The sequence below is a fragment of the Podarcis vaucheri genome, assembly GCF_965113315.1.
Source record: "Podarcis vaucheri genome assembly, chromosome: 12".
NCBI classification, from domain to species: Eukaryota; Metazoa; Chordata; class Lepidosauria; order Squamata; family Lacertidae; genus Podarcis; species Podarcis vaucheri.
This window is the reverse complement of record NC_138750.1, coordinates 56172404-56197410: the sequence shown is the minus strand read 5'-3', so window position 1 is coordinate 56197410 and position 25007 is coordinate 56172404. Positions and strand designations below refer to the sequence as shown.

The 25007-nt window shown below is 47.9% G+C and overlaps 1 protein-coding gene across 2 annotated transcripts in view; it reads right to left on the bottom strand.

Annotated features, from left to right (window-relative positions):
* Positions 1 to 373: 373 nt before the first annotated feature.
* The window catches only part of PLCD1 (phospholipase C delta 1), a 67275-nt gene continuing 42641 nt past the window's right edge, over positions 374 to 25007 (bottom strand). For both annotated transcript variants that reach the window (XM_082192306.1, XM_082192305.1), the window contains exons 3-15: positions 18085 to 18313; positions 15826 to 15955; positions 14455 to 14686; positions 13412 to 13613; positions 11138 to 11282; positions 9719 to 9868; positions 9275 to 9403; positions 8583 to 8727; positions 6516 to 6632; positions 4447 to 4625; positions 4168 to 4300; positions 2392 to 2541; positions 374 to 985 (exon numbers count right to left, since the gene is read on the bottom strand). In XM_082192306.1, coding sequence (XP_082048432.1) covers positions 894 to 985; positions 2392 to 2541; positions 4168 to 4300; positions 4447 to 4625; positions 6516 to 6632; positions 8583 to 8727; positions 9275 to 9403; positions 9719 to 9868; positions 11138 to 11282; positions 13412 to 13613; positions 14455 to 14686; positions 15826 to 15955; positions 18085 to 18313 — 2033 coding nt within the window. In that variant the 3' untranslated portion in view covers positions 374 to 893. The remainder of the gene's footprint in view (positions 986 to 2391; positions 2542 to 4167; positions 4301 to 4446; positions 4626 to 6515; positions 6633 to 8582; positions 8728 to 9274; positions 9404 to 9718; positions 9869 to 11137; positions 11283 to 13411; positions 13614 to 14454; positions 14687 to 15825; positions 15956 to 18084; positions 18314 to 25007) is intronic.

The following is a 25007-nucleotide window of genomic DNA, read 5'->3' as shown; positions in this document are numbered from 1 at the left end:
GGAAGTCAGTAACCATCGGACATCAGGGAGGAAACAGAGTCATGGAAACAAGCGGAAAGGACACAGAAGTGCAGAAGCCACATCTCGGATCTGACTCAGAACATGCCTGAAGCCAGTGCTACAGTCCAGATGAGGTCTTCAGAGACAACAGAGGGGGGACAGTGGCCAGTGTGTGGACCTCCCAGCCTTAAAGGACTGAAGTAACAATCTCCTGTGCCTGTCCCTATCTCAATTTTCGTGCTTCTCTCCATGATTGTAAAGCTAGCTCTTTTTCTCCTTTCCCCCAGAAACAGCAGCTAGGATAGGAGTCAGCAAACTTTTTCAGCAGGGGGCCGGTCCACTGTCCCTCAGACCTTGTGGGGGGGGGCGGATTCCTATGCCCCACAAATAACCCAGAGATGCATTTTAAATGAAAGCACACATTCTACTCATGTAAAAATGCCAGGCAGGCCCCATAAATAACCCAGAGGTGCATTTTAAATAAAAGGACACATTCTACTCATGTAGAAACACACTGATTCCCGGACCGTCCGTGGGCCGGATTAAGGCGATTGGGCTGGATCCTGCCCCTGGGCCTTAGTTTGCCTACCCATGATAAGGAGGATAGCCCAGCTTCCCAACCACAACAGAACATGGCCTTTTACAGGCACTTGGAGCAGCAATTCTCCATGATGCTTTCTGAATGCAGCAAGGCGGTTTACGCAATGACCTCTGCGGTGGTTGGCTCGACTCATTTGTCCATTTCCTGCTCTCCGGGGATGTTGTGGGGATTCCACATCAGCTGAAAACCAGGGTAGTGTTTGAGGTCTCTCTCTTCCCAGCTTGGTAGGCAAGTTCATTTGGAAAGGGAAAGCAGGGACCTGTCCCTTGAGCGGTCCGAGAAAATTGTCCTTTTAGTAAGCATCCGTAATATTGATGTGTACGAAGAGCGTGGCAGAAGGGTACTGGTCTCCGTTCTTCGTCAAGAGATGAATGTGGCGATAGCCTGGAGGTTATCAGAGAGAGAGAGAGAGAGAGAGAGAGAGAGAGAGAGAGAGAGAGAGAGAGAGAGATTATATTGTGGTGTTATCTTTCAATAGCTGGCACTGGGAGTGGCAACAATCAGACTCACACATGCCAGGGGGACTGGAGGACGCAACGTAGAGATGGGGGAGAAATTCAGTTTTAACGTGGCCTAATTCGCTCTTTCCAAAACACAACAACTTGAAAAAGCAGATAGCCTTTGAAACCTGTACATTCCTGCAGTTCTCCAGCAACAAATCTGCATATATTAAGAGAAAGTGTGCTATAAACTGGGTTCTCTGAAGGTGGCCAACTCCTCTTACACGTGTCACCAATAATAATTCAGAAAAGTGTGTCTTGGATTATCAGGAATTTGGGAAGCGCTGCCTGATCTGGGCAGTAGAGGGCGCTGTGGTACTATAAGACACCTGGGAGGTTCGTAAACAGTGTGGTGTATCTGTTGTTGCAGACCCCTTGAAATTAACGAACCCAAGTTAGTCATGTTAATTAACTTCACTGGGTTTACTCTGAGTGGGACTAATGTTGGTTACAGCCCTATCCCCTGAATTTCAGCCCACAAGGCAGCCCCCAACAGGGCTTATTAACCAAAAAGGTAAAGGTAAAGGAACCCCTAACTATTAGGTCCAGTCGCGGATGACTCTGGGGTTGCGGCGCTCATCTCGGTTTACTGGCGAGGGAGCCGGCGTACATGTGGCCAGCATGACTAAGCCGCTTCTGGCGAACCAGAGCAGCGCACGGAAACGGTGTTTACCTTCCTGCCGGAGCGGCACCTATTGATCTACTTGCACTTTGACGTGCTTTCGAACTGCTAGTTTGGCAGGAGCAGGGATCAAGCAACGGGAGCTCAGCCCGTCGTGGGGATTCAAACTGCCGACCTTCTGATCAGCAAGTCCTAGGCTCTGTGGTGTAACCCACAGCGCCACCCGCGTCCCCGCTTATTAACTACGAACCCCAAAATTTTGCATCTTCTCCAAACCTGTGCCAAAGTTTTGCAGTCATTTTGCAGCGTTTTGCAGCAAACAAAACCCCCACGTTTTGCAGCACGCCCCCCCAACTGAGTAATTGATACATCAAAGTGGGGTTCAAACCCAAAAATCCAACATTGTCTGATTCACTCCAAACTGGTGCCAAAGTTTTCACTGCAAAATGACTGCAAAACTTTGGCACGGGTTTGGAGAGGATGCAAAATTTTGGGGTTCGTCGTTCATGAAGACCTGCCAACCATATTGATAGAGACATTACACTTAAAAAGGAGAGATAACTTTAAAAAAACAACAACACCCAGTTGTTAGCTGGCCCCAGAAACTCCCTGTTACTCTAAGCTTCAAATGAAGAGTTTGTTCTGAAGGTTAAGATGGGAAGACTCACCTTGCTTCAAACTTGTGAAGGGAGCTGTGAATTGCCCAATAAAGTCATTTTTGGTCGACGCGTCAAAGTCTTCCACCATGAAACGAACCAGAGCGAGCTGAGGGACGTCGATGTCAAACTGAAACGCTTCATCCCATCTGGGGTTAAAGCCTGGGGGGGAGAGAGTGTGTTGGATGAGGAAGGAAGAAAAGACAAACACGGGCAACACAGAGATGTACAAGTCTGAACAGCTTTCCAGTAGGCTAGATCCGTACAAGATAGAAAAATCTGGCCTCATCTTTGATTGATAGAAAAGATGTTCAGAGACTTGCTTTTCCTTTCTCTCTCTCTCTCTCTCTCTCTCTCTCTCTCTCTCTCTCTCTCTCTGGGCTGCATCAACAGAAGCAAAGTGAGCCAATCAAGAGAAGTAATAAAAAAATAAAGGGACCCCTGACCATTAGGTCCAGTTGTGTCCGACTCTGGGGTTGCGGCGCTCATCTCGCTTTATTGGCCGAGGGAGCCGGCGTACAACTTTCGGGTCATGTGGCCAGCATGACTAAGCTGCTTCTGGCGAACCAGAGCAGCGCACGGAAACACCGTTTACCTTCCCACCGGAACAGTACCTATTTATCTACTTGCACTTTGATGTGCTTTCAAACTGCTAGGTTGGCAGGAGCTGGGACCGAGCAACGGGAGCTCACTCCGTCGTGGGGATTTGAACAGCCGACCTTCTGATCGGTAAGTCCTAGGCTCTGTGGTTTAACCCACAGCGCCACCCGCGTGGAGTAATAGTCCCACTCTATTCTGCCTTGGTCAAACCCCACTGGGAGTTCTGTATCCAGTTCTGCACACCTTTCTTGTAGCTTGAAGCCATTGATTCGGGTCCCACCCTCCGGAGCAGGAGGAAACAAGCTTGTTCATCTTTCACGTGAAAGCCCCTGAGATATTTGTTGACTAACATATCTCCTCTTCTCCCTGGCGTGTAAGCTTTCCACATGCCAAGGAGATCGTGCCATAGTGGGAGTTTCCAAAACGGCAATCCCCTTCACCCCAACTCCTTTGCAAGGTGATATAGCCTTTTGAGAGGACTGTACCACGTGCACACTTGAATCGGTTTTCAGTTGGGCTGAAAGCCAAGCAACCCATCGCCCCATGTTGGGAGAATATACAACCAAGGCTTTTGCCAGCTATTGGTAATTTTGGATTCAGGCTCCCTTTCCCCTTCCAGGAAGCAATGAAAGGCCCTTTTGTAAGGCGTCCTGGACAAAGAAGAACAGCTTCAGCTTTTTCCTTCACCGGAGAACAAATGAACAAAGCCACTATTGAATCTCCATTTACCCAGCTACAGCAAGAAGAAAGACCCTCTCCAAGCTAGGAGCCAAGGGGTTTGTCAGAGTAGCATCCCAGAAGGTATGGCTGCCAAAATCTTGGTTCTTTTTCAATCGCTATGCAGCAGAACCACTGGGCTGGACTTTAAGCTCATGGTTTCTAAGTGCCTTGGTGTCAAGGACTGGTTGGATGCAGAATAATGGTGGGAGGAACCAGCTGGGGAACCCCTAAGGGAAGAAGGCTCAGAGCCCGGGGAATGGTGGTGGGATGACAATGAGCAGCCAGAGAGAGAAGACTGGGAAGAGGAAGTGTTGGGAATGGAAGAGGTAACAGGGTTTAGTGAGCAGGGAGAGTCTGGGGCAGAGAGAAGTCCAGAATGAGAAGCAGAAGCTGAAGCAGGAGAGAAGGAGGCCAAGAGGCAGTGATGAGTTCAGCTGGTGAAGACTCACAAGTGACTCCTCCTCTTACCATTGTTGTCAATGACGGTGGTTTGCTTCTTCTCGTTGTCCCTCTGGACGCCGTGGATCTCGACTATCACCCTGGGGTCCACAATGGAGTTTTGGCTCTTGTTCACCTTGGGCAGTTGCTGGCCTGTGATGACCTGTAAGGGAGAAAGAGGGGGACAGTTGTTGGGTCTTGAGTGCCCATTGTGACTTGGAAGCCATCCAGGGGACAATAAGGAACAGCGCTGGGGCACCAACTTTGGACTTCAGAGAAATGCATGTAATCCTCGTTTCCAATTCCTACCTTCACCTGGAGTTTCTTCTTGGTGCACCACGGCCCTTCTGAGACCGCCTTGGGGTTGAACCTGGACTGCTCATCCCGCAGAAATTCCGGCTTTAGGACGTACCCACAAAAGCCGTTTTCCTGGAACCGGCCTTGGTAGACATCCATATCGGTTCCCTTGGACTGAAAATTCAAGGCAACTGGGGAAGGGGGGTAGAAATACATACAATTAATTGGCAAATTATTATTTTACAAGCCAATGCTTCATTTAGGTGTGTATGATCATTAGTAGCCCTTAACCCGTTGAATGGTGGCACGATAGCAGATTTACAGAACATTGTCATCTTCTGGAAATGGAGTCCTTGCTTTTGTTGCGCCATGGAGAGTTGTTGTACAGCTTCCAGAGAATGCTGAAAATGCACCTGTTTATCCTGGCTTTTGACACTTGAGGTGTACCATATTTTTCGCTCTATAGGACGCACCGGACCATAGGAGGGGGAGAACAGGGGGGGGGAATTCTCTAAAACAAGGTACGTTCAAGGTGCATTCAAGAGCAGGTCAGGGAACAGCACAAAGGCTGCACACAGCCTTGCCACTGCCCCCCGAGCTTGTGGGGCTGGGGGGGCGAGCGCGGCTTTCCCCCACCGCCAGCCTTAAAGATCCCTGAAGCCTTTAGAGCGCAGCGGGACCTCACGTTGCACTCCAAAGGCTTCAGTTTCCTTTTGCTGATGCAAAGCCTTTGTTTTTTTTTGTTTTTATAATAATATTTATTAAAGTTTCATAAACAATCAAAAGCTTCCAAATTTAAACATAAAATACAAAAGCCAAAAAACTACAAAAATTAGAAAATACAAAACACATAAAAGTACACAATAGAAAATAGTTAACAGAATAGGAAAAAAAGAAGAAACACCAAAAAACAAGCCAGAAAAAAATTAGTATTTTCATATCTTATACTTCATTCACTAGTTTCTTGACCTCCTCACACCTCCCTTTTTGTATTCCAGTTCAGATATTTAATTCAGCAAATCCTTGCCCTCTGTCATTTATCCTTACTCAACATCTAAACCTATAATAAATATATATTTTCCACCATTGTCAATCCATATTTGCATATTCTTATTAATCTTTTAACCAACACCGCTTATTTTCAAACGAACGTCCCTTTAACATTCATTAATTTTACAGTATTTCTGTAGATAGTCTTTAAATTTTTTCCATTTTGCTGATGCAAAGCCTTTGGAGCGCAGCGTGTGTTCCCACTGCACTCCAAAGGCTTGAGGCTTCGGGGACAGCGTTTGTAGCCTCTGCAGGGCAGTGGGGTGACTTCACCCCGCTGCCCTGCGGAGACTTTGCGCAGCTAACCCCGAAGCTTTTGGAGCACAGCGCGGTGTCCCGCTGCACTCCAAAGGCTTCAGGCAGCTATCCCTGAAGCCTGGAGAGAGAGAGGGGTCGGTGCGCAAAAGCAACGCGAAGCCTCCGGAGCGCAGCGGGAGCGCTCCCACTTGCTTCGGAGGCTTCGTGTTGCTATCGCTGAAGCCATGGAGCCTGCATTCGCTCCATAGGACACACACACACATTTCCCCTTAATTTTTGGAGAGGGAAAAGTGCGTCTTATAGAGCGAAAAATACGCTAACTATCTGAGAGGTAGTTTAGTGAGCGGAAGTTATAGGTCTGGATATAAATGTAATTGACCGATACCGTTTATGAAACCACACGCCTATTAAACTGCAATAAATAAACAGAAGTTTATGTTCCAATTTAACCCTGACTGGACTCTGTATTGTACCAGGTAGGGCCTGGGTGGTGGCAGCAAGAAATAAAGTGATGGCACAGGGATCAATAGATGGTGAAACGTCCCGGGATCCTGTGTGATCGCCACACCCGCCTCATTTTTAGGACTGTAATATGTTTTGAACCAATTTTAATATTGTGTTTTAATGATGTAACCACTCTGGGGCCTTAAAGGGAAGGGCAGGTGGTAAGACAAACAGACAGAAAGACAGAGATAAGATTACTTCACAGCCCCCTTTCACCCCCAGTTATTCACAACTAAATAAGCCATGTTGATTTTAACAACCCAATTTACCAATTTGGCACCCCACATTCCACATGTCAACAGGGTTGAAGTTAGACGAATCCGTCCTCCATCCTGCAGGGTAGATTCTGCTCAGATGCCTGATGTTGTGATGGATAAAGTCGGTCCCTGGAATGAGAACAGAAAAAAAATGACAATTTCTTTCTCCTCCTCTAATCATAATGAAACTGTGGGTGACCCAGAGAGACAGATTAGGGTTGTGAGGGCGGAAAACTCTTCTTCGTACAGTGGTACCTCTGGTTACGTACTTAATTCGTTCCGGAGGTCCGTTCTTAACCTGAAACTGTTCTTAACCTGAAGCACCACTTTAGCTAATGGGGCCTCCTGCTGCTGCCGTGCCACCGCCGTGCGATTTCTGTTCTCATCCTGAAGCAAAGTTCTTAACCCGAGGTATTATTTCTGGGTTAGCAGAGTCTGTAACCTGAAGCATATGTAACCTGAAGCGTATGTAACCCGAGGTACCACTGTACAACACATAATTAAGGCTATCACACATGAGGCTCCAATAAGTGTTGGGAATGTAAAGAAGGCACTTTTTTCATATGTGGTGGAATTGCAGAATGATTGAAAATTATTGGGATATGATTTATAATGAAATTAAGAGAATGTTTATGATAATGTTTGCTAAAAGACCAGAAGCTTTTTTATTAGGCACTTCAGGTCAAGATCGGACAAGAGGAAAGAAGAAACTTTTTAATGTATGCTACGGCTGCGGCTAGGATGCTAGCCCAAAGATAGAAAAGTGATGAAATACCAACCAAAGAAGAATGGCTACAAAAACTGATGGCATATGCGGAAACGGTGAAGTTAACAGAAAGAATTAGAAACAAAGACAATAGAGAATTTTAAAAAGATTGGGAACCATTTATGTTGTATTTACAGAAACAATGTAAAGGAATGGACTCACTAGCAGGGTTTGAGTAAACACTTGCAATTAACAAAAATAAATACAGAAATTTTAAAGATGATGTTAAAATGATAAGAGATAATAACTAATATAAAGAATTTATATGAAGATATAACAAAGCAAGCAGGGGGAATGAATATGTAAAAAAACCAGAAGAGGAAGTTGAGGGAAGTCGGGGGTGGGGAATTTGGGGAATGTATTTCTTTGATTCTGATGAATTGAAATGTTGTTAAAAAGGTAAAGGGACCGCTGCCCATTAGGTCCAGTCGTGACCGACTCTGGGGTTGTGGCACTCATCTCGCTTTATTAGCCAAGGGAGCCAGAGTACAGCTTCCGGGTCATGTGGCCAGCATGACTAAGCCGCTTCTGGCAAACCAGAGCAGCGCACGGAAACGCCGTTTACCTTCCCGCTGGAGCGGTACCTATTTATCTACTTGCACTTTGACGTGCTTTCGAACTGCTAGGTTGGCAGGAGCAGGGACCGAGCAACGGGAGCTCAACCCATCGAGGGGATTCGAACTGCCGACCTTCTGATCAGCAAGTCCTAGGCTCTGTGGTTTAACCCACAGCGCCACCCACATCCCTGAAATGTTGTTAGCATGATAAGAATGTAAAATTCAATTTAAAAAATTATTTAAGGCTATCACACGTGAATGTGGCCACCAGGATCTGACAAAACAAATATACCGAGCATTATTAGTGACGCTGGCCAAACAGCTTGCAGGTTCAGCAGCAGTATACCTGTGAATGGGTGGTGCCGGAACCGAGAAATAGGGGGAAGGAGTGGTTTGGCATGCCCTCCTTGTAAGCTTATAAGATGGGGGAGTTCAAGAGTAGGGGAGACACCCCCACAAAAAACAGCCCAGTAAGGACTGAGCATGATCAATAGCCATGGAATGCTGGCTGGTTATTAGCAGGGAATAAATAGAAAATGGTGGGTGGGTGGGTTGGAATGGAATTTCCTTGATGTGGGCATGGCTAGCTGGCTGGAATGGAGTATCATGGGAATGGATGGCTAGCATCGTGAATAGCAGCGCACTCCACACTGCAGCGTTTTACTTTAGGTCACACACGAACACCATGTTCTTGGGTTATGGTCGGTCGGTGGATCTCTCTTTTGAGCACACCAGATGAGGCAATGGGCTACTTACCAGATTCCTGGGCCAGCTTCAAAGCTTTGCTTTCGCTGAAGGATGACATTTCATTGCAATCGGTATTATTGAAACCTTGGAAGTGGACACTTTTGCAGTAGACCACCGTGTCAGATAGCTCCTGGGCAAGCTTCAGTTTTTCACTCTAAAAAGGGACAAGGAACAAGGTAGAAAACTGAGAATTCATCATAGTTTCAGGGGTGGGAGGCAGGAAGTGAAACAACCCACCGGCCTCTCAATCTCCATGGTTGTAGACGGTGCTCGTCTTACTCAGAGTAAGGTAAAGGTAAAGGAACCCCTGACCATTAAGTTTAGTCGTGACCGACTCTGGGGTTGCGGCGCTCATCTCGCTTTATTGGCCGAGGGAGCCGGTGGTTGTCTGCAGACAGTTTTTCCAGGTCATGTGGCCAGCATGACTAAGCCGCTTCTGGTGAACCAGAGCAATGCATGGAAACGCCTTTTACCTTTCCACCGGAGTGGTACCTATTTATCTACTTGCACTTTGATGTGCTTTTGAACTGCTAGGTTGGCAGGAGCAGGGACCGAGCAACGGGAGCTCACCCCGTTGCGGGGATTCGAACCGCCAACCTAGGCTCTGTGGTTTAACCCACAGCGCCACCCGCGTCCCTAGCAGTTGCTAAGAACACGCAAAATCAGGGCCTGGAATTGCTAACATGGCCCATGAGGCTCACCGTCCTTTTCCTCTCCACCTCAATCTTCACAGTTTCGTCTTCCATTTCAGCCGCTTCATCCTCATCAGAGACTTCTTCCGTCTCTGGGCTCAGCTTCTTCCCTTTCACGAGAATTTTCCCCTTTAATTGCTAGAGGAAAAAGGAAAAGAAAAAAAAGAGATATAACAGCGGCAAAGGGTGCAAATGGTGGAACAGGATCAGTATCTCTGGCCCTCCAGACATGGTGGGACTCCAATTCCCATCAGCCTCAGGAAGCATGGCCAATGGTCTGGGAAGGACCATTCTTCTATCATCCCAAACCATCAGTCAATGCTGTCTGGGGCTGAGGGGAGCTGTAGTCCCACAACATCTGGAGGGCCACAGGTTCCCCACCCCCAACTTAGTTTGTCAACCAAGATGGCAGCTGCAGCGTTTTACATGCTGATAAAACGCAGCTGAACTCACCTCCGGCGAAGGGAGCTCGGAAGCATTGGAGTCGACTGGCGCCACCAACAGCATGTCTTCCAAGATGTTGTGCATGTGGTACGCCATCGTTTTCTGCTGCTCAAGACTACAGTGGTTCTCCAGGGATATGATGACAGGATAAGGAGAGGTCTGTGGGGGGGAGGGGAGAGAACAGTGACATTAATACATGAATAACTGCTGTTTTCCTCCCGTACGAGTGACTCCAGCCCTTGAGCTCTTCAAGAAAGGTCCTGCTCTGCTGGGTGCTTGCTTCTGGGGAAGTAAAATTGAGGGGCCCACAGAGCAGGGTCTTCTTTAAAAATAATAATAATAATAATAATAATAATTTAAACATTTTCAAGAAACATTATCCAAACACTTGGTCTTCCCCCTCCCCCAGAACACAAGTCTAAGGCAACAGATGTCTTAATACATCTATGGCATGGGTAGGCAAACGAAGGCCCGGGGGCCGGATCCAGCCCAATCGCCTTCTAAATCCGGCCCTCGGGTGGTCTGGGAATCAAGGTGTTTCTACATGAGTAGAATGCGTGCTTTTATTTAAAATGCATCTCTGGGTTATTTGTGGGGCATAGGAATTCATTCATTCCCCCCCAAAAAATATATATAGTCTGGCTCCCCACAAGGTCTGAGGGACAGTGGACCAGCCCCCTACTGAAAAAGTTTGCTCATCCCTAATCTACGGTATATGCTTATTTGGTGGTTGCCGGACATCAGGGTTTCCATTTGTCATATTTTAGCAAAATCATCAGGATCAGTTGCACCATTCTGGGTGTGTGCTCTCTCAGTTAGTTTCTCAGAAAAAGCAATTGCCCCAGATTGCAGCAACACCGGTGCCGAAAAGCCTCCCCCAAAAAGCCCATCGGGTTCCTGCATAGCTTGACTTTAGGCATGTAGGTTTTTTAAGCAATAAATTCACCCGGGCATTTTAACTGGGACTTAAAAAAAAAAAAATGTTGCTATTTTCATTTCTTGCTCGCGGCATGTCTCAAAGTGTCTTGTAATGGTAAAGGTAAAGGGACCCCTGACTATTAAGTCCAGTCGCCGTCGACTCTGGAGTTGCAGCACTCATCTCGCTTTATTGGCCAAGGTAGCCAGCATATAGCTTCCGGGTCATGTGGCCAGCATGACTAAGCCGCTTCTGGTGAACCAGAGCAGTGCATGGAAACGCCATTTACCTTCCCACTGGAGTGGTACCTATTTATCTACTTGCACTTTCGAACTGCTAGGTTGGCAGGAAGCATGGACCGAGCAACGGGAGCTCACCCCGTCGTGGGCATTCAAACCACCGACCTTCTGATCAGCAAGTCCTAGGCTCAATGGTTTAGACCACAACGGTACAAAAGGCATAAAGAGATTTAAAGCTAGGGTGCTGGCTGGAGGGAGAGGAGTCGCCCTTACTTTGAAAGCGTAGTTCTTGATGGCTTTGATGGCATCGCAGAAGAGGATCTTGGAGGTGAGCGTGTAGCCGTGGTAAATGACAGGCTCCGAATTAGGCCCGTCCCAGCAATCCAGCTCTACACACCGGCAGCCTTTGGTCAGGGCTCTGCAAAGAAAACATAACAGGGTCTGTTGGGAGTTGTTCAAAACCAGATTCCCAGAAACGGCGAAAGGAGGAGGTGCCCATATATGTGGAGCTGCCTTATACAAAGTCAGACCCATGGGCTCCATCTAGCCTACACCCTTTTGCAAATTAATTGAAACAAAGCATGTTTTCTATCTGACTCGTCATCCTGTACTAAAAACAAACACAAAAAGTCAATTGATCATTATGGTGCCGGAAGCCGGAAGCCAATAGAAGGAATGATGTGCTTGCAACAATATACTGAGGTTCTACGAAGAGAGTTATTCCAGAGCTGGAAAAGAGGTATCCTGAAGGTACTGGGATATTGCAGCACGACCTAGCCCCATGTCACACATCGAAAGTGGTGAGGAAATTCACGACAGAGCAGCATATACAGGTACTTGATTGGCCAGGGAATTCCCTAGATGTAAATCCCATCGAGAATTTGTGGGCTATATGCAAAATTCGCCTCCATGCTGTAGACTGTACGACTATGGAGTAGCTCATTCAGGCGCTGATTCAAGTGTGGTACAGGGATCCGAAAATCGAAACTAGTAGACTCCATGCCAAACCGTGTTCAAATGCTGCTTAAAAATTGTTGTTGTTTAGTCATGTCCGACTCTTCATGACCCATGGACCAGAGCACGCCAGGCACTTCTGTCTTCCACTGCCTCCCACAGTTTGGACAAACTCATGCTGGTAGCTTTGAGAACACTGTCCAACCATCTTGTCCTCTGTCGTCCCCTTCTCCTTGTGCCCTCCATCTTTCCCAACATCAGGGTCTTTACCAGGGAGTCTTCTCTTCTCATGAGGTGGCCAAAGTATTGGAGCCTCAGCTTCACGATCTGTCCTTCCAGTGAGCACTCAGGGCTGATTTCATTAAGAATGGATAGGTTTGATCTTCTTGCAGTCCATGGGACTCTCAAGAGTCTCCTCCAGCACCATAATTCAAAAGCGTCAATTCTTCGGCAATCAGCCTTCTTTATGGTCCAGCTCTCACTTCCATACATCACTACTGGGAAAACCATAGCTTTGACTATACGGACCTTTGTTGGCAAGGTGATGTCTCTACTTTTTAAGATGCTGTCTAGGTTTGTCATTGCTTTTCTCCCAAGAAGCAGGCATCTTTTAATTTTGTGGCTGCTGTCACCATCTGCAGGGATCATGGAGCCCAAAAAAGTAAAATCTCTCACTGCCTCCATTTCTTCCCCTTCTATTTGCCAGGAGGTGATGGGACCAGTGGCCATGATCTTCGTTTTTTTGATGTTGAGCTTCAGACCATATTTTGTGCTCTCCTCTTTCACCCTCAATAAAAGGTTCTTTAATTCCTCCTCACTTTCTGCCATCAAGGTTGTGTCATCTGCATATCAGCTTAAAAATAGTGGCGGTCATATCCGTTACAAATGTATGTATATGTGAGTTTTGTACATGTATATGTGAGTTTTCTACAATAAACTACATTGTGTCTTTCAGTTAATGTGCACAAGGGTGTAATACTGTTGACACTGACTGGCAACAGCTCTCCTCTAGGGTTTCAGGGAGGGAATCTTTCCCAGACATGTCTGCAGATATTGGTGACCTTCTCCACACAAAGCAAATGTTTTGTCGCTGAGCAATGGCCAGAACGATGGCTGCTTCTCACCCAAGACCTGCGGTTCCCAGATGGTTTAGCAACCAATCTCTCCTCCCAGGGAACTCTGGGGATTGTAGTTCTAGGCGGGGGAATAGGGATCTCCTGACAACTCTCAGCATCCTTAACAAACTACAGTTCCCATGATTCTTTGCAGGGGAAGCCATGACTGTTTAAAGTGATACCGCTTCAAATGTATCGTGTGGCTGCTCACAAATTCTCCCCTTACCCCAGCCTTTGCTGACCTGATGGCTTCCAGATCTTTCGGACTACAGCTCTGAAACAAATTGTTTGCCCGGCACGCTGAGGAGCACCGAGTTGCTGGGACTGATGAGTGCCGCCCTTTTTAACTTCCCACAATGCCTTGGGTGATGCTGTGCCCCGGGGCACTGTGGGTAATTAAAATGGAAGCACCTCTCCCAGGCCCCTCTGACAGCTCTCTTGGCTCTTCCATCAGAAGAGGGGAGATGATGTGCCGCACCTGATGTAAGCCTCGGTGCTGCTGGGTCCTCTCAGCTGGTCCTCCATGAGGTAGGTGTTGTGCGAAGACGATATGTAATAGTGGCTCAGCGGCTGGGTCATGTCCTGGTACACGGGGATGTGAGCTTGATTGAATACGTTTCCGTGGGGAGACAGCAAATACATCTGGAAGCCATCTTTGGTCATGACATTTTGTCCCTTGACTGTAAAAAAAAGGGGGGGAGTACAATGGGGAGAAGAAAAGGACAAAACTGAGAATGGGGCAGGCTGTGAAGAAATGGGTTTTTTTGGGGGGGGGTTGCCAGCTTTTAGGCATTGAATATTCAGTTTTAATTCTGATTTTCAGAGATTAAATCGTATTGTTTTCCTTTATTGTATTTATGTGAGCTGCTTTGATAGTGTTGCTGGTGAAAATTGAGAGAGAGAGAGAGAGAGAGAGAGAGAGAGAGAGAGAGAGAGGAAGTATAGCAGGGGTCAGCAAACTTTTTCAGCAGGGGGCCGGTCCACTGTCCCTGTGACCTTGTGGGGGGGGGCGGACTATATGGGGGGGGGAATGAACGAATTCCTATGCCCCACAAATAACCCAGAGATGCATTTGAAATAAAAGCACACATTCTACTCGAGTAAAAGCATGCTGATTCCCGGACTTTTCGCGGGCCGGATTTAGAAGGCGATTGGGCCGGATCTGGCCCCCGGGCCTTAGTTTGCCTACCCATGAACTATAGCCTACTCATACCATCAGAAAGTTATTCCTGATGTTTAGTCAGCATCTCCTTTCTTATAACTCAAATTCATTGGTTCTGACCCTACCCTCTGGAGCGGGAGAAAGCAAGCTTGCTCCACCTGCCATGTGACAGCCCTTCATATATTTGAAGATGGCTACCACCTCAGCTCTCAGTCTCCTGTTCTCCATTCTAAACATATACCCAACTCCCTCAACCATTCCTCATAAGGCTTGGTTTCCAGATCCCTCATCGTCCTGGCCTCCCTCCTCTGCACGCATTCAGTGTAAATATTGTCAAATCCAAAGGGTTACCAACGTACCACTTCCGTTGGGTTCGTATCTCTCTATCAGAGAAAGCGCCAGTTCAGGCCCTGCATTCTCCTCGCGCTGTTCTTCTCGAAGGAACCTCACCAGATCCTCCAGCGACATCACGGCCTGACCGTTGGAGTGTTCAGAGAAGATCTCGTCGATCTCGCGCCGTTCGGTCAGTATCTTATAGAATTCCTCGATCTCGTCGTCTTCCAAAGTGTCCGTCTGGGATTTGTCGCATTGCTGTGAACGCAGAGAGAAGAGGTAAAAACCCTTCTTCTTTATGGGTTGAAACCTGAACCAGGGCTAGACAATGCAAAACAGATACGGGTCATTGGAAAAGGTCAACTTTGCAGCCTAGCATGGAGTACATGATTGGCAGATCTCGCCGACGTACCGGGCCTTTTTCTCTCTGCTTTAGGGCTGAATCGGACTTGGCTAAATAAAGTTGGGAAGGAAGAGTGGATTCTGGGAGCTGGAAAAGGGAGCTGCCATCTTGAGGGCTTCAGAATAGAGAAGAGAGATTCTCTCAATTTCGGTTTCCCTCAGTTTCTCATTTTTTTTCCAATCTTAAATTCAGTTTCCACATTTCCACATCACTTTGTGCCACTGCTTCTTAAGTCCTCATGAAACTGCATTAGCATTTTAACATACATTTATCCTAAAGTACCTATGCACATTCAATATGTGCATGACCGCACACACATGCATCATACTGAACCCAGAAGTGACCCAAAAACGTCACAACAAGGGGAGGAATTGAGTGTTCACAGGCTTCTCCAATGATATTTCAAATATACGTGATTTCCCTGACACATGCGATGCCTCAGAATGTAACCCCTGCGTAAATTGGGGGTGGGGTTGCCTGCATTTTTGTATGCAATCTTGCCTAACATACACATTTCTTGCATACTTTTTTGTATTTGTGTGTGTCCTTTTCACTAGCCATATGCATTTTTTTTGGCAAACTGCATTGCAAAATTCAAACAAGTGTGAATTTTGAAGGGCGGCTATGTCAGTTCGGTTTGTGTATTTTTCTAGAAAGAATTCAGTAGGTTTGGCTTTAAAAGTGAACCAAACTGAATTTCTGCTCCATTGCTATTTGGTGTGCTTTAATCCGCTTTAATTATGCAACCCAAAATTTCCAATATTCAACTGAATCCCTCCTACAAAATTGTGAGAGTCAGGAATACACACACACACTGGTCTAATGAGTGAAAATCCTACCCTTTCCACATGTTTTACTCAAGAGGAGGTCCCACTGGATCCCATCAGGCTTCCTTCCAGAGAATGTCCATAGGATCGGGTCCCTACCATTTCATGAAACACCACTGCCTCATAACAAAATACGCTTGCAAGTGGGCGAATTAAATTCTCCTTACCTCAAAGATATTCCGGGCATAGTTGTCATCGACTTGTATGTTGACTTCTTTCATGAAGTTCTTGAGCTCTTTAAAGCTCATCTTGTTGTCTTTGTTCTTATCTGCCTTCCGCAAGCAGGCGTGGATCCAGCTGTTCAGTCACTTGTTAAGGTGCCTACATCACACACACAAAAACCCTCCTCTCCCAATATTACATCCTAAGCTTTTTTCTGGGTTAGTGGAGTCTGTAACCTGAAGCGTATGTAACCTGAAGCGTATGTAACCCGAGGTACCACTGTACAAGTTAAAATTTTCATCCATTACAGTGGTACCTTGGTTTACGAACTTAATCCGTTCCGGAAGTCCGTTCTTAAACTGAAACCATTCTTAAACCGAGATGGACTTTCCCTATTGAGGCCTCCCGCTGTCGGTGCCCTTCCAACTGTTCAGATTCCATTCTTAGACCAAGGTAAAGTTCGCAAACCGGGACACTACTTCTGGTTTTGAGGAGTTCGTAAACCAAATCGTTCGTAAACAGGACTGTTCTTAAACCGAGGTACTGCTGTACTCTGCCCCTTTTTTTTGCCTCTGGTACTGCTCAGAATGTGGCCTCCAGAGGGGAATGTGGCCCTTGGTGTGTAAAGGGTTCCCCATCCCTGATTTATATTAATGGTGCATGTGAGACGTTGGCAAAGCAAAATTCAGCATGCTAAATGCACTGGAAGAAGTCATTTAAAGGTTGCAATGACACACACACACAGAGAGAGAGAGAGAGAGAGAGAGAGAGAGAGAGAGAGAGAGAGAGAAGTGTTGTGAATCAGTGCTTGCAGCACATTTCAAGCGGACTACTAATCTTTCCCCAAGCGTACCCAAATATTAAAATGCCTAGCTAATTATAATACAGGTAATTGCAGCTTCAAGGAAAACCTCTGACTTGCGCAAAACAGAGTCAGCGGGAGTTGACCTCAGCCAAGCCTCGGCTCAAAAAGGCAGTTGGCTTTCAAAATGTTTGAACTGGATCAAACCCCTGGCCGACGAATATCTAAATTTAGAAGTCCAAGCTCGAACTTCAAAAACAGCGTCAAACTCATGCTTGTCTTTGAGAAACCAGGGTTTCCCAAGAAAACGGCCCAAATCAGAAGGCATGGTCACTAAAAGCTGGCAATTATGCCCCATCAAATGGGCTGTGTCTATCTCTGCTGCTTATATATAGGGTCACGTTTTCACTCTGTTAAGAAGGGGCTTTCTCCAGAAACCAATGTCGTCCTTTGGGGCACTGATTTAGCAAACATAACGGCTGGTTCTCAACCCAGTGGTGGAGCCTGTCACTTTAGAAAAGGAGTAGGGAACCTCAGGCCCAGAGGCCGCCCTCGGAATATCTCTGTCTGGCCTTCAGTATACCTGAAAGAGCAACTCCACCCCCATCGTTCAGCCCGGACACTGAGATCCAGCGGCGAGGGCCTTCTGGTGGTTCCCTCACTGCAAGAAGTGAGGCTACAGGGAACCAGGCAGAGGGCCTTCTTGGTGGTGGCGCCCGCCCTGTTGAATCCCCTCCCATCAGATGTCAAGGAAATAAATAACTACAGTGGTACCTCGGGTTACATACGCTTCAGGTTACAGACTCCACTAACCCAGAAATAGTGCTTCAGGTTAAGAACTTTGCTTCAGGATGAGAACAGAAACCGTGCTCCGGCGGTGCGGCAGCAGCAGGAGGCCCCATTAGCTTCAGGTTAAGAACAGTTTCAGGTTAAGTACGGACCTCCGGAATGAATTAAGTACTTAACCCGAGGTACCACTGTATCTGACGTTTAGACAACATCTGAAGGCAGCCCTGTATCAGAAGGTTTTTAATGTTTGATGCTTTATCATGTTTTCAATATTCTGTTGGGAGTTGCCCAGAGTAATAAATTACTACTACTACTACTACTACTCTCCTCAGGCCCTACACCCTACTTTCCCTGCCTTACACCTTCCTTGAGTGTTCATGCCTGGCCATAATGTCTCCTTGGACTCTGAAAACTCATCTTGCTTCCCTGATGGAGGCCACAGAGGGTTGTGTGACTCTGTGTAGAAACTAGTCTTCTGTACAAAGGGAACATTTGCATGGGACGCTCCGCCCATTTTGTTCCTGGCCCCACCCACCACCAGCAGGTGTGTCCCTGCCCTCCCCAAAAAAAGATTACCTTGAAGGGAATGAGGATCTCAGGTTACAGCTGGATATAAATGTGATAAACAAATGCATGCTAGTGATAATAATTCTAGAACGAAACAAAAGGATACTGTTGTAATTTCTGCCGCTGGCTCATGGAGTTGCTCTTGGCGATGATCTTGGCCAGGCCTGCCACCCAGTGATTGGCATCGGCTTCAGAGCCAGCTATGAGGTCCAGGTTCTTCCTGTGGTCTTTGAAGATGATGGAAAAGCAGCGATCCTCGGGTACATCCTTGCAGTATCTTTCCATCCCTTCCGTCCGGTGGCCTGCCCTGACGTCTTGGATATCCTCGATGGAAACTGCAGGAACAAACAGGTCGCTTTTTTATTATCAAGAGTGAGCTAAGAGCCCAGACTTAACTGCATTTTGCAGAGAAACCAAGCAACAATTTCCAGCACTCTGATTCGCTCTTTTCCCACAGCGTCTTAACCCGAGTACCTGCTTTTTTAAAAGGTTCTAAAGGTAAAGGGTTTTCCCAGTAGCGATGTATGGAAGTGAGAGCTGGACCATAAAGAAGGCTGATTGCCGAAGAATTGATGCTTTTGAATTCTGGTGCTGGAGGAGACTCTTGAGAGTCCCATGGTCTGCAAGAAGATCAAACCTATCCATTCTGAAGGAAATCAGCCCTGAGTGCTCACTGGAAGGACAGATCCTGAAGCTGAGGCTCCAATACTTTGGCCACCTTGTGAGAAGAGAAGACTCCCTGGAAAAGACCCTGATGTTGGGAAAGATGGAGGGCACAAGGAGAAGGGGACGACGGAGGACGAGATGGTTGGACAGTGTTCTCGAAGCTACCAGCATGAGTTTGACCAAACTGCGGGAGGCAGTGGAAGACAGGAGTGCCTGGCGTCCACGGGGTCATGAAGAGTCGGACATGACTAAACGACTAACCAACAACAACAAAGGTCCAGTCGCGAACGACTGGGGTTGCACACTCATCGCACTTTACTGGCCGAGGGAGCCGGCGTACAGCTTCCGGGCATGTGGCCAGCATGACTAAGCTGCTTCTGGCGAACCAGAGCAGCGCGCAGAAATGCTGTTTACCTTCCCACCAGAACTGTACCCATTTATCTACTTGCACTTTGACATGCTTTCGAACTGCTAGGTTGGCAGGAGCTGGGATTGAGCAATGGGAGCTCACCCTGTCACGGGGATTCAAACTGCCAACCTTCTGATCAGCAAGTCCTAGGCTCTGTGGTTTAACCCACAGCGCCACCCGCATCCCTAGAAAGGTTCTAGCACCTCTCTGTTAAGACCAAAAAAATAATAATAAAGTAAAAGGAGATGTAAGGGATTAAACAAAAGATACAGAGTATCCCCTTTAATTGGGCTCGAACCACCAACCTTCTGGTTAATAGCCAGACACACTGACCCATTGCACCACAGCTGTAGGGTTAAAAACACACTTGCCACCCAACAAATCAGGACTTTGGTGATGGGAAAGTGATGGGAAATGCACAAGAAAGTTGAGGATAATGTTGAGGAAGCCTGCTTTAGTGTGAGGACAATCACACATGCCCTTCTCACCATTCAGTGAAGGCATCTCTTTTGGAGGGAAATCATAGCTTGCTAATTGAGCACATGCTTTGTGCACAGAAGTCACAGGTTCGAATCCTGGCATCTCCTGCGAGAGGGGTCATTTACAAAGGTGATGGGCACTGGCAAAGGAAGCCTCTCGGGCACCTGGGGCGAACCACCCATAGGGATGGTGGTGGGGCACAGCACCCACAGGGACAGGGCGTGTGGTGCCCATAAGGACAGCACAGGGCACACAGCACCCATAGGGATGGGAGGCACAGTGCCCATAGGGAGAGACAGGATGGGACGTGTGGCACCCATAGGAATGAGACAGGGCATGCAGGGCCATTAGTAAAGGACGGCATGGGGTGTGTGGCACCCGTAGGGATGAGGCACGCCGCGGGGCCTCAGCTGCCCGACAGCTGGGGGGGAGGCAGTGGGCAGACAGTGCAGAGTCTGCGGGCACCCAAGACGCGCAGCTCGGGCGTGCTGCAGGCCCTGCAGTGAGTGCCACCCAGTGGCGTAGCGTGGGTTGTCAGCACCCGGGGCAAGGCAAGTAATTTGCGCCCCCTAACCCGTGGATTTACGCCCCCTAACCTGTGGATTTACGCCCCCTAACCTTAACCCCCAGATGTTGCGCCCGGTGCGGCCGGCCCCCCCTGCACCCCCCACGCTACGCCACTGGTGCCACCTGCCATTTTGTCAACCCCGTCAGGGTGACACCCAGGGCAGGCCACACACCCCGCGCCCACCTTCCTATGCCCCTGGTGATGGGAAAGACTTCTGGCTGGGGCCGTGAAGAGCCGCTGCCAGTTGGGAGTAGGCAATGTTGGCCTAGGTGGACAGTTAGTCTCACGGGATGTAAGGCAGATTCCTATGAAATGTACAAAGAGAGGCCCTTATCCCGCTCCTTCGCCAGCTGCAACATTGGCACGAAATTTGCACATGTAGGCCGGAAAAAAACCCCTGCTAGATCAGGCTAATGGCCCACCTAGCATCCTGTTTTTGCATTTTCCAAACAAATGCCCCATTGTTAAGTCCCATAGCTGGACATGAGCATAAGAGCAGTCTCCACTCCTGTGGTTTCCAGCATCTGGAATTCAGAGGCTTTGCTGCCTCCGCCATTTTAGCCTTCTCCTCCATGAATTCGTCCAATCCTCTTTTTATTAAAGACTTCCAAATTGGTGGCCCTCGCTGCCTCCCGAGGCAGCCGGCTCCAGAGTTTAACTGTGCGCTGCACAAAGCGGTATTGTCTTTTATCACCACACCTCTCAGCGGTGAATCCCACGCTTTAGCGAGACGTATGAAGCATTTGTTCACGAGACCAAAGTAACAATGCCCCTCAAAAATCACAGCATGATTTGTAACAGCCGGCTGCTGTGAGGGCGATAAGACTACAGCGCAGACTACAGCGCATTATCTCACTAAACCACAGGCCTACAATGACTCCTAAGATATATGTGGGCAGCTGAGATGAGATAGAAACCGCAAAAAGGATCTTTTCTCCACAGGCAACTTGTAAAGCCTAAAGGGAGACCCTTATCAGTCATCCTTCTGTGTGAAAAGATTCAGTGAGGGGAAACCACCAGTTCTGGTGTTCTTCTGACCTCCCTGGATTGGAAAGGGGCTGGCTTCACCCCATTCCGCAGTGTCATAGAATCATAGAATCATAGAATCATAGAGTTGGAAGAGACCACAAGGGCCATCGAGTCCAACCCCCTGCCAAGCAGGAAACACCATCAGAGCACTCCTGACATATGGTTGTCAAGCCTCTGCTTAAAGACCTCCAAAGTAGGAGACTCCACCACACTCCTTGGCAGCAAATTCCACTGTCGAACAGCTCTTACTGTCAGGAAGTTCTTCCTAATGTTTAGGTGGAATCTTCTTTCTTGTAGTTTGGATCCATTGCTCCGTGTCCGCTTCTCTGGAGCAGCAGAAAACAACCTTTCTCCCTCCTCTATGTGACATCCTTTTATATCTTTGAACATGGCTATCATATCACCCCTTAACCTCCTCTTCTCCAGGCTAAACATGCCCAGCTCCCTTAGCCGTTCCTCATAAGGCATCGTTTCCAGGCCTTTGACCATTTTGGTTGCCCTCCTCTGGACACGTTCCAGTTTGTCAGTGTCCTTCTTGAACTGTGGTGCCCAGAACTGGACACAGTACTCCAGGTGAGGTCTGACCAGAGCCTCAGAAAGAGCCATGGCCTCAGAAAGGTCCAATGGGTATTTTCCCTTTGTCCTTATATGCCAGCCTTTCCAAACCTGGTGACCTTCAAATGTTTTGGACTACAACTCCCATCAGCCCCAGCCTGATGGGAGTTGTAGTCTGAATCATATGAAGGACACCAAGTTGAGAAAGGCTGGCATATAAGGACAAAGGGGAAATACCCATTGGACCTTTCTGAGGCCATATCCAGCCTCTACATTTAAAGCAGTGTCACACCACTTGGCTTCTCCCAAAGCATCCTGGGAAACATAGTTTGTGAAGAGTGCTAAAGGTTTCTTGCCCTCTTTCTCTCTAATATATTTTGGATCAGATCTTCCAGAGCACATCCCCCAAAAAATAGAATCACATGCCCCCAAAATCAACCAAAACCCGGTCCCACTTTTACTGTATGCGGAGGGTGCGACCTTATTATCACTGAGAAGGATAGGTTTGAATTGTCTTCTACTCTCCTTGTTTTCTTCCTGTGAAATTAACAAACTCTCTATAACGTAGGAGAAGACAAAAAAATCTGGTCTTCTCTAAATCCCGGAAACTAGACGCTCCTGTAGCCAATCAGAAGCCGTGTCTTGGTTTTCGAACAGTTCCGGAAGTCAAACAGACTCCCGGAACGCATTCTGTTCGAGAACCAAAGTACGACTGTAATAATGCCTAATAAAGGTTTGGGGAACGAAAGGGTGCTGAAGGGACAGCCCCTATTCCCCTCACAGAGCTACAATTCCCAGAGTTCCCTGGGAAGAGAGGTTCCATGTTTAACCACCTATTTGCCCCTTTTGTGGTTTAAACCACACTCGCACACACCTGCCCCACTTTACAGGTAACAAGTGACCTTCCGGTTCACAGGCCTGTCAACCTGGAACTTGCAGGGGCGGGGCTTGCTCTGGTAGGTGGAGCCAGAGTGAATGCTGGGCGGAGCCTGAGCCTACGCTGGGTGGAGACAACTAATCCTAGTTTTCTCCCCATCCTCTTCCTCCCTGCTGAGTTCCATAAGGGCAACAGTGAGACTCAGGAAGAGGAAGCTGACAGCGACTTTCAGCCCCTTAGACTGGTTGCAAGGAAGGAGGTGGGCAGGTGGGGGCTGGCTGAGGTTGGTGGAGCAATGCCCCATTCATCCTACTCAACCAGCCTTTGCTGAAGCCAGCCACCATCCTTGTGCGCTTATTGACATTTATACTGTAGATACTGAGCAGTTCTGTCATGGACTGCCTGGATACGGAGGAACAGTGGGAGGGATCTGCTGGGGAAACCCCAATGAAGAAGGTTCAGAGCCCAGGGATTGGTGGTGGGATGATGATGAGTGGTCAGAGGGAGAAGAGGAAGAGGACAGGAAGGAGGAAGTGTCGGAAGCTGAAGAGGTAACAGGGTTTAGTGAGCAGGGAGAGTCTGAGGCAGAGAGAAGTCCAGAATCAGAGGCAGAAGCTGAAGCAGGAGAGAAGGAGGCCAAGAGGATGAAGCGATGAGTTTGGCTGTTGAAGACTCATAGGTGTCTCCTCCTCCTACTGTGACAAGCTCCCCTCTCCCCTGATCTCCCAGAACCAGAAGAGGCATGAAGAGGGAACAGCAAAGATAGGCACACAGGCACAGTGTCAGATTGCTTGGGGAAAGGAAGAGACATAGCCGGCTGTGGGGAGGCGAGAACCTCTAGTCCCAGCAACTAATCCATGGGGCAAGACTTACCAAGGATAAGTTCCTGTGCTCATTGGGCCTGGCACTCCACCAAGTCTGTGCCGATCCTGTTCTTGCTAATGAAGAGTTAAGGCTACCTTGCACAGTGTGATTTACTGCTGGCTAACTCCTGTCAATGATATTTCTGTTCTTGCTCCAGCTATTGTGTCCCTTCCCCGCTCTGAATTTGATCCGGCAGTGGAAACAGCTAATAGACATTGTCATGGCAGGGTGGCATTTGAAACAGAGAAAGGCTTTGCTAGGCAGGACTGAGTGGCGTTGATAAATGCCAGCGATCAGAAAGCTCAGCAGGCAGACAGGTTCTGCATTCACAGATCACTTGAGCTTGGCATAACATGCTTCCATCAGCAAATGGTTTTTGGGAAACAGGGTTGTCAAGCGCTGAGCGAAGAATGGCTGATGGCTGCTCTCCCAGACACATTCACTTCTGTAAGCAAGGGTTGCACTCTGCAGACTCCCCAAGCAGAAAAACATTTCCCCGCAGGAATGAACAAGCAGCCTGCCCAAAGGTTCTCACAAAGTTTTGGGCCAAAGTTCTATCAATGCCCAGGGTACTGGTACATGGGAACCCAAGAACCTGGCTGTTGGGTCAGGTAGCCACTTCTTAAAGGTAAAGGGACCCCTGACCATTAGGTCCAGTCGTGACCGACTCTGGGGTTGCGGCGCTCATCTTGCTTTATTGGCTAAGGGAGCCGGCGTACAGCTTCCAGGTCATGTGGCCAGCATGACTAAGCCGCTTCTGGCGAACCAGAGCAGCGCACGGAAATGCCATTTACCTTCCCGCCAGAGCGGTACCTATTTATCTACTTGCACTTTGACGTGCTTTCGAACAGGAGCAGGGACCGAGCAACGGGAGCTCACCCCGTCACGGGGATTCAAATGGCCAGCCTTCTGATCATCAAGTCCTAGGCTCTGTGGTTTAACCCACAGCGCCACCCTCGTCCCTCCCTAGCCACTTCTTACATTCTTACAATTGTTGTGACAGTTGTTCTTTAAAACAATGTAAAACTTAAACAGGGGTTGCATCAATTACAATAAATTTCAGATCTGGGGCAGGCCGTTTGCCTAAAAACAGATTTTATTCTTGCGCGTGAGAAGTTACGAACGCCAAATACTTTCCCACCTCCGCAGTCCTGATTTGAAGAGAGCCACTTAACGTCTCTGTTCCCCCGTTAATGGATGTGGCAGCGCTGATAAGAACATGCTAAAAACCAGAATGTCTGTGGGTGTTATTTCAATGGGCAGCCCATCCCCACAATCGCTTTCCCATTCAGAGATATCTGTTAGGTCTGCCACTCCGATGGCAACATGGATAGCTCAAACCTCAGAGCTGTTATCTAGCCCACAAATTAATCTCTCTCAGCCACTTCCTCAGCAAGCGGACGGAGGAATCGAGAAGCAAACTGGATAAGAGCTTTTTCTTTATAAAAAAACAAGTTTTCCTACAAAAGAAACCTTTCATCCACTATGATAGTGACAGTCTGTCGGTGCAGATAAGAAGTCTCCAGAAGGGCACTAGGGGAGAGAAGATACCTCCTGGGGCTTTGGTTTGACGTACTTTGC